This window comes from Aythya ferina, assembly GCF_964211825.1.
Source record: "Aythya ferina genome assembly, chromosome: 7".
Taxonomy (NCBI): domain Eukaryota; kingdom Metazoa; phylum Chordata; class Aves; order Anseriformes; family Anatidae; genus Aythya; species Aythya ferina.
Window position 1 is genome coordinate 10033184 of NC_140302.1, and position 10050 is coordinate 10043233.

General features: G+C 41.4%; 1 protein-coding gene across 2 annotated transcripts in view; it reads left to right on the top strand.

The window, feature by feature from the left end:
* The window catches only part of LRIT1 (leucine rich repeat, Ig-like and transmembrane domains 1), a gene marked incomplete at its 5' end in the record, with an annotated part of 117615 nt that overhangs the window by 63480 nt on the left and 44085 nt on the right, over positions 1 to 10050 (top strand). The window contains one exon of one of the 2 annotated variants that reach the window (XM_084525358.1): positions 595 to 740. The exons of the other annotated variant lie outside the window; for it this stretch is intronic. Coding sequence (XP_084381484.1) covers positions 619 to 740 — 122 coding nt within the window. Of the gene's footprint in view, positions 1 to 594; positions 741 to 10050 lie in introns of those variants that run through there. 2 annotated transcript variants of the gene reach the window in all.

Below are 10050 nucleotides of genomic sequence, written 5' to 3' on the forward strand. Positions count from 1 at the left end.
AAGCTCGTGAAGGCTCACAGTAATGGTCATGGCAGTTCACAAGAACATTTTCGGATTCATTATTTCTCCTTTGACCAGCCTTATCTCTACTCCCCTTCCAATCTGTGTTTAACAGATGAGTGTATCTCAGTAATGAACATTTGAGAATATCACAATCTGTGTGTGTGGCAGTTCTCCAAGTGAAAGAGGAAAACTCTGTGGGAAGAGCTCCTGGGTTCTCATTTTGCTGCTCAGCTTTAGGCATCTGTTTAATTGTTCACCACAAGCTGAAGCAAAATGGACAGGCAGACAATCAGATGTATTTTAATTTGCATTTCTATGACATTTCCCAGGCCAGAGTAGGGTTTGGTGATCATTTTCTTCCTAAGTATGAGAAAATGCCAGACTTGCTGAGGGCAGACTTCTCTCCATGTGGTGCCTGAAAAAAGCAGAGTAAGATGGGGAGAAGCTTGCAGCCTTGTTAAACCCAGCTTTTGACACGAGCCTGTAACTTTAAGGGTGTTGCACCTGACAGTCATTTATTTGGGTTAAGGTGATCTAACAATGGTCCTCCCCTTGCAAAGGGACACGTCAGCTCCTTGCGAGGGTCTCAAGGGCTGTTCTGGAAAAAAAACTAGCATGAATTTGATTCACAGGGAGGCTTTGTTCTGTTTAAGCCACTTGCAAATGTGGCCAGGATTAAGGAGCTGCATGAGCAGTCCCAGTTTGCTGTTGCGCTATTTGGGATGGCTGTTTGTGGGGTGAGTACTGTAACCAACCTACCCGTGCATAACAGTCTAACAGTTTGCATGTCCCGCATTTCCAAAAAGTTGCTAGAGAATTTGCTACTGCTGAGGTGATCTGTTTACACGAACTGAGCAGCTTAATACCCTCTGAAGTGTAAGAATATTTCTAACTTGCTTAAAATGACAGTTCCTGTGTAGTTAACTGGAGTCAGCTTCAGGTGAGAGCTAATTTAAACTGGATGCTATATTTAGCATTTATGGCACTAAAGATTGTAAGAAAATAGATACTGCATAAGTGGCCATAATCTTCTCACTGTTTGTGATACTTGAGTGACAGAGAATGGGGTGCCAATGCGAGATTAAAAATCTAATTTTAGGGAGCTAATGAGTCACATTGAAGCAGAAAGGTAAAGATGGCTTACATTTTTGAGTACTTAATTTTTTAATTGGGCCTCAGACCTGCTTAAGACCTTGCAGTCAAAGCTTTAACAAAGCTTGTGATTCTAAACAATGCCAGTTTCCATACATCAATTTAGTAAAATCAGACCAGACACTTTGGTCCTACCCTTAATGGAACAACCAGGATGCATTTTCAGAGGTTAATTTTCTCCACTGCTTGAAGCTTGACAAGCCCGCTCTGTGCCATTACTCTGTTTGCTGGGGGCAGTACTTAACCAGCTCCTCCTCTGTGTTCCTGCCACCAGGACAGTGCTGAGAGAGCCCAGGATGTGTGAAGCAAATGCGGGCTGCAGCTCTGCAGCTTCAGCGCTGCCCCTGTGTACGGCACAGTCAGCTCACCTGAATGGACCTTGTTCGCTTCTCTTCCATCACCTGGAGGGGGGGGAAAAGGGTGTGAATGGCAATGCTGTTGGCAGCCCTGGCCTTAGAGCCCTGTTAGGGGAGTGGGTTACTTCAAAAAGAGACACAAATATTGAAGTGGGAAAACCCCATCACTGCAGTGTAGATGAGCCTGCGGAGGGAAGCTGTCAGTGCTGCCGACAGGGCAGGGCAAACACTGCAGGAGCCTGGAGCATTGGCGGGGGGCAATGCACAGCGCTGGCTTGCTGGGGTTTGCTTACAGTAACTGGGAATTACTCCACCTTCTTTCAGTCATAGCTAATGGCTGCCAGCAGGAGGAGGGATGGATCTTGCATTCAGTGTGACCGAAATGTGAGGAAAATGGGCGTCTGGAGGATATCTGAACCGGGCTCCCTTTTATTCCTGCTTGTCTGTAGGCTTTTAAATAACAATTAAACCCTCTTAATGGGATTTGTGTACCATATGGCACCTTCCCCCCAGGATGATTCTTTCTTGTTGCTATCCTGTCATTTGTCTGTATCTACAAATAGTTTTCAGCCAGAAAAATGATATGCATCGTTTCAAGTCACCCAAGGAGAGATCACCATCTCTTTGGATGATTATTTATATATGCTTTCTGGGGCAGAGTATTCTCTCACAGTGGTAGGTCAATGGACTTCAGTGGCAAGTGCAGGGTTTCTGAAATGTGTTAGCACAAGTAAGTTAATAAATGCTCAGTGCAAGAGCTAAACATAGACCACTTGGTTGTATGATGCTGACATGCTTTTAGTCCTGAATTCCTTAGTTTTGTTTGCAGTACTCTTGTTTCTTTTGGCTATGAATTCTCAAAGAACAAAAATACACTAATAGACCAGTTTTATAGTGTAGTTGATGTGATGCAAGGAAGGCTAATGGACTGCTTGTCCCAGTGATACTTGCAGTGCTTGCTTCTCTCTGCTTTCATCTTAATCCCATTTCCAAAGCACCGAGGTTCACAAAGCAGTAGTTACACAGCTGTTTGCTTAGAGATGGACACTTTACCATGGGCATTGCTATGGGATTAATGTTTCTAATTTCAGCTGCTGACTGGTTTTTCAATGGAATCATGAATGCTTTTTCCCCCCTGCTCCCCACTGGTGCTTCTGGTCTAAACTCCCTGCTGCATCACGTGTTGCACTTATAAGAGTTGCTGCTATGTACTTGAATTTCAGATGCCATATTTAGGTGATAGAGGTGGAGGTGCTGGTGCCTGCTGTGTGGTAGATTTGGGGCTGAGAGTGTCTCTGCAATGTCCTCCAGTGTGCAGCTCCCTTGCAGACTTGCTGCAGCCCACAGGGTAGCTGTGTGGTGCCAAGAGCAGGCTGCTGTGGCTGGTGGAAGGCACGGCCGTGGCTCGTAGATGGCTTGTAGAGCGTGTGGTGGCACTGCCCCCAGGGGTTGGGCTGAGCGGTGCTCTGCAGGGACCTGCCCCTGAACAAGTAGCATGGCCATCGCGTTTGGTTCAGAACTGAACCACGTCCGTGCTGTGCTCTGCTTTCTAACTGCTCTCTGGGTGAGCTTGAAGGTAGTACTGGAATATTTCAAGGTAGTTTGGGGTTGCCCATGATGGAGAGTTCTTGGCTTCTCAGGGGCTGAGCACTCTGCTGCTATGCCAGAACAAAATGTTACACTTGGTGTGTTTTGGTTTTAAATCCAGTCCCAGATACAAAATTACAACTTATTTTGGCAGATGGGCATAAAAAATGAAAAGAGTTGCTAATGACCACCCTGCTGCTGTGGCAACTGCTTATCCCTACCTTAGGAGTGCATCATGCTCTCTCAAACACCTGCCATCAAAATCCTAGCTGCCTGTCAGAGCTGACTGCCTGTGTCAGGCCAGGGCATAAGTGGAAAGAAGCTGGAATTCTCAGACAAGCAATTTTACTTAATTAACAGGGTTTCATCTTGTCTTGCTTACTGTCGTGTAGCCTGGATGTTGCTGCATTCACTTAGCTACTCCAAGGAGACACCAGATTAAAACCTCATTCCAAACGAGCAACTTTTTATTCCATCTTTTCTTACTTCTGCCGCAGTGACCTGTGAGAGGAAGAGAAAACATGCTTGGAATAACAGAGGAAAGAGAAACAACTCCAGGAGCTGAAAGATCATTGTCTGACCTTCTGTGTCTAGCAGGCTAATTTGTTTTAAATTGTCATGGGATGCCTGATGCTTCTGGGACTGCAATATGGCAACACAGATGCATCTGTTAGTACAAGGAGGGTATAAAGAAATTTTTTCTTGGTCTAGCTTCAACTTTTACTTATTGAATCTTTGTCAGCAGGATTGGAAATGTCCTCATGTATCTTTCCAGAGCCCACTCACTTAGACAGTATGATCAAGGTATACCTATACTTTTGCCTCAATGAGCTGCATATGTGGCGCTCCTCAAGCCTCGTGTCAGAATTCTTGGGTTTTTCTGTTAAAGCCAGAGAATTCTCTTGTGACACTCACTTGAACTCTGTCTGGTGTCTTCAAATCCTCTTTAAAATGCAGACACCAGGATAGGATTCAGTAACCTAGCAGGGGGGTTGGCAGTGCTACTCAGACATGGTGGAATCCTTCATTATTTCTGCTTCATACTCCCCCACCCCCATACTCAAGAATCTCATTAGTCCTTTTTTGTTACTACATTGCCCAGACAGCTTACATTGAGGAGATTATCTATAATGACCCCTAAATCCGTTTCTGAGCTCTGTTTTTCAAAGCGAAGACTTCCATTGTGTAAATATGACTGACTGCCATTCTTTCATCTCAAACACTTGGTCTTATGAAAATGCAATGTCAGGTTACAACCACTAATCATGGTAGCTCAGATCATCCTGTGATGATAACCTGCTAATTTCTTAGTTTACTACATCACAGATGCTTGTGACATGTACCATAGAGAAGCAAGATCAAGAAAAAAATCTCTCTGGCTTTAAAAAAAAAAAAAAAAAAAAAAAGTACCCATTCAGTGGCCTCTTCCCACCAACTGCATTTTAAGATCTGTCTGTGGCTTACTTTTTAGTCCATAGAATGTTCTGTGCTGATTCCATAGGAGGTAGAAGTTTCATCTTTTATTAATCCTCACAAGTATCTTGGAGAAATCAAAGTGTTCGATTAGCACATGGGAGCCTTTGCATTTTCATCCTGGAAGCAAAGATCATGATCCTCATGATCCAGATGTTTTCCCTTCTAGGCAAATACTCATGATCCCAGACTGCTCGTGCTTTTTTTTTTTTTTTTTTTTTTTTTTTAATACCTCTCTAGTTGGCAAAGCCTTGCATTATTTCCTGCAAAGTGTATATGGATGGTGTCAGTAGACAAATGGAAGAGGTTCATAACAGCCTGATGTCTCTCCTAGAAGAGATATGTTTCACTGTCATCAGACTAAGGACAAACAGTTTTGAATCCCTCCACTCTCACGTGAGTTACCTTATAAAAGCATCTCTTCTGGTCATCACAGTGGTTTCTTTCTCATCTGAGAAGACATACTTCAGGTTTTGAATCCTTACTGAAAACAAGTCGCAGAGAAGTGGCTCAATATGGTGCCAAAGGACAGGCAGGATATGAGGCAAAAATACTCTTTTCAGTTTTATAGTCTAAGATAGTTTTCCTTCATATGTGGATGCCACTTTTGGGGGTAAGCTTATGTGTAGTCCTGTGGACTACCTGCCAGGAGCTGGACGTGTTGTACGTCTGTGCCAAGTGTATCAATATGGAGTCTCTTTGTAAATAACTCAGTTAATCGGTTCACTGTCTTGTCTGTAAGATTTTTTGTTAGCCATTTCAAGAGAGATGAGACCTTCCCAATGAGAAGAAAGCTGCTGGGCTCTCTGGGGAATACAACATTTGATCTATGCTTGGCATGCGCCATATAATGAGGTATCTAGGACATGTTGCCACTCAACGTGTTGCTGGGTCAGAAGCTTAAGTACTGTGTGCCAGTTAGCTTTGCGGTTAGAACTGACTCTAAATAGCGAAAGAGTTGACAAATACTGTCATCAAAGCATTGATTTTTATCTCCCTCTCTTTTTTTTTTTTTTTTTTTTTTTTTTAGCAACACTTCCTTTCCCATCTGTAATTAATAGCAACCTATGCTTGCTAGCTTGCTTGCTAAACTTATGCTTGTGCAGATGCTTCAGCACAACAGCCTCTCATCTACTCATGGAGCTGCCTGTGTTTGAATGATGGCTCATTCTCTCTTTTAGGGAGAGAAATCAAGAAAGCTGCTGTAGCACCTCCTTGTGTAGTTCAGTGGTACAAATCTTGGGGCAAGTGGGCACAAATCACTGAACACCATGAAGGAAAAAAATTATCTCACTGTTCACCAAGAAAATTCAGGCTTTTGCAGCAGTTAGAGCCTCCAACCGTTATCTACCAAAATACGGTTTGTTTTCACTATTAAGATCTAAAGCACATTGAAAATACAGCAGTCCTTCTGTTAGGACTTGAAGCTTTGTCCTCTGCTTCCAAATACATGATTTTCTCTGTTGGCTTTAAAGTATAAGTGAACTATTGCTTTCACTACTTCAGTCTTTTTTTTTATTTAAAACAAACAAAAAAACAACCAAAACTCTCCTGCATCTTCTGAAATAAAGAAATTTTGTAGCTAAGCAAAGTGCTTTCAGTCAGTTCCAGCTGTCCTCTGCTGACAGATCTACAATCTGATGTCATATTCTGAACCAAACCTGCTTTGAGAAATTTCATACATGGCTCGCACAGGGAAAAAAATATCCTGCCTGTGGAAATTCAATGCTGTTAAAGTGTTGAAAACAAACACAACAATAACAATAAAAAAAAAAAACACAAACAACAAACTTGTCTTGCATGTACAATTTTAATTGTATTCATAATCATTCAAACTTGTATCTTACTGAGTTCAATAAAAATGTGCTTTTTAACTTTTATTACTGAATCCTTTTGTCTTCTAATGATACACAGGTGATTATTTTTATTGTTGTTCAGCAATTTACTAGTATAAGGTAGATATATGGATGTGTTCACCATTTAGGAAGTTGTTTTGCTTAATCTTGATGGAACAGGAGCTTGCATACCCCTTTTTCACTACAAAAAATGGAATGCCTGTTTCCATAACAAAGCACCTTATGATTACTTATGGTTATCCTGTCTATGGTAGCTCATACAGAACCTCGATTATAAACTTCTGATGAATCATCTTGAGCTGTGAGAATGAATACAGTGCTGATGGTACCAATTATTTTTGGATTTTAACTCCAAAATGCAGACGCAGTATCACATGCAGGGGTGTGAGCCTCCACTCAGCCATCCCTATGGGTGAAACATGAGCAGAAACTTGTGAGTAACACTTGCCATCATCTTATCCTAAGAATCTTATACTGCATATTTTGTCTCCACATCTCAACTGGTTAAACCAAACCAATTGTTACTGCCTTCAATCCCTACTTAGGGATTTGGCAATGCTTTTTCTTCCACGTGACAAAACCAGCTCACTTTGTTGTTTCATGCTAAAGCAATTCAAAGTAGTATGATGGTAGACTGGGAACAGTGGAAATTCTTCACCTGACCCAATTCCTGAACCTGTTTGTAATGCCCCAATCAGATGTATGAGAGGTGCTAGGAAATACACATCAGAACCTATATAGAGCACATGAAGAACATGCACTGCAAAAACCTCAACTCCCTTTTATTAACTCGTAGAGTGTTTGTAGGTGTGGGCAGCACAGGAAAGTGGAGTCAGCAAGACCTTGATTTGCAGTGTTGTTGAGGACACAGTTAGTTCATTTGGAGTTGTGGGCGTTTAATGGCCTTGAAAACAGGACTGCAAGAGATGCTGTCTAAAGTGTGAGGTGTTTCTGTGCTGAAAGAAAACCTGAAGAATTTATGCTGGTTTTGCGTCTAGCAGTAAGAAGGAAAAAATACCTTCTGTTTCTTCTTTAGAAGTCTGTTTCTGATTAGTGTATCAAAACATTCACTTCTCTAACACAAAGGAGAAAAATTAGCAGAATTAGACTGTCAGTAATAGGGATAGAAGGGCGGTTTGGTAATATTGGGTGTAACGCTGCAGGCCACTGTGTTAAGAGTGGTTGGACACTGAACCAAATAATTGAATGCTAAGAAGAGGCATGCTTTCCTCTTTTGTTGAGATCATGGAAAAATTTCCAAACTATCCCCAACAAAGGACTGTGGTAGCTACCTAAGTAGCTACCTAATTCTTTTTGAAAATGGGTGGGGTATGGCCACTCTCATTTCTTAGTGACAGGTCTGGTATTAATAATATTCAAGTTACTTGTTCTAGCTTAAACTGAGTTGCTGAATGCATCCAAGGGTCATGCTTTTCTTTTTCGTTCTTCTGTTTTTATTTTGGATGATAGGCTGGATACTTGTATGGGAACGGTTTGTATGACCCCTGGGCTGTACTTTGGTTAGGATAATATAAATCCTGTATCTAGCCATCTGGGGCTCTCCAGTTGTTGAAAACATGATGGGATTTTTGTATGCATCAGCACACGGTACTTGAGCTATGGGACCTTGTTGTGACAGGTTTTCTTGGGATGGCAGCAATTACTTATTGGCAGGATCTGGGTGACCACAGGGCCAGAGGGCACCTGGCCAGTGCTGTTTTGGTGAAGGCTGGCTGTGGTAGGGATAACTGCGTTATTAATTGGAAATGTATTGGGCTTCTCAATGCTTGCTGTCAGACACTTTCCTGAAAGAAGCACACCACACTTGTTGGTGCACTTGTTAGTGATTGTCAGCCAGTTCTGCTTAATGCTGGTATTTTAATGTTGAGAACTAATTAGAGCTAGAAGAGGATTTTTGGCTTGGTGCCCAGTTCCTGGAAACTTTCTTTATTTTATTGATTTATTTTTTGTGAGAGAGGGTCAGATTGTCTATATGATAACTGATCTGTGAAAAACCTCCTTTCTTCTACTCTTTGGTAGGAGTCAGCTTCTCACCAGCTACATCTCCTAAGTCAGCCCTCTCCCCCATCTCACCCATCAGGTAGAAGCTCCTCCTCATGTTTGATCATCCCCAGGGCACTTTTCTAGCTTTTCTATACCCTCTGCGAACCAAAATGCCCCAAACCATGTATCCTATTCAATAAGTCTGAGCATAGTGGCTTTCCTGTGGTGTGGGGATGTGTCCTCTTTTGTTTTCTATTTCTTTTTGGCAGTCCTTAGCGTTCTGCTGGGATTTGTCAATAGGGTCACAGTGACAAGTGAACTGATGATTTTAAGGTCTGTACAGGTCTCTTTCCAAACCATCCCCATGGTTTCTTTCTGAATCACAGATTCAGAGTCTGTCTGTAGATGCTATAGATACATACTTAAAAATAACTTCTGTGCCTGTACGCATTATTTTGCACTTATCAGTGCAAATATTGTCATCTACTTAATATTATGTGTGCTTAAGCTGTCAGCTAAGACTTGCATTTTAAGATGTGACTATTCTGAATAATTTTGTCACAACACTATTCTCTGCTCTGTCAGGTAGTTTGTGACAAGACTAAACCTCAGAAGTCCCAAAACACATCTCTGAATGGGATTCTGCTAGTAACTTGCAACAAAATGACATTTATTTCCTATCTTTAGCTAAGAGGGGAACATTTCTTCTATCCATTGATTTTTAGCTTCTGGGATTGCACCACCTTCTCTTTTGTAACCCATACACAACTGGCTTTCCATCCAATATGTTGGAAAACATGACAGGGACAGATCAGCTTTTTCTTTAGCTAGCTTCAAAAGCTCTTACAGTGTTGGTATTCAGAAATGAACCATATGATCCATGTAAGAATTGATTAGGTGTGGCTTTTTTATACACAATCTCTCATTTTGTCATGCACATATTCTTTGCAAATGGGTTGTTCTAAGACAAATCTTGCAGTAACAGGCAATGCCAACTGACAGCTTTCCTTCCTGTATGCAATGTGAGCAACATGAGCAAATACAAACATTTAAAATGGATGTTATTGATAGTTTAAATATATATTAATTCCGATCATTGTAAAATAAATGGCTTTTTAATTGTTTAGACTCCTTTGTCACAACTGACTCAATGATTGCTCTCACTCATATAGAGCCCAGGGGAATTTAATAGCAGATGTGAAGTTAATTTTTATTCCTAGAACATTTTTAGAACAGAATCTGAGACCAGATCTCCCTTTAGTTTTTGTTCAGTGACTGATAAAAATATGAATGCTTCAATGATGGACTGTGAGCTTGTTGATTGTCCTGGTAAGCAGCAGCTGCAAAATATGATGGGGTTTATTGTGTGACTAAGCTGAATGTCACACACTAATTCACCCGAATGGGAGCCAAGCTAATATTTTTTATTGGGGTAAAATACCCACTGAAGTGTTTTGATGGAATTAGGATGGCAGATTTGTTGTGGAAATTTGGGAAATCCCGTTTTGGGTACGTTGAAAATGCATTGTTCACATGGATGAGCTATTTAAACAGATGTGGTGTAATTCTGGATACTCCTTTAATCTTTTAGTAATCCAGACATTACCATACGGACAAAC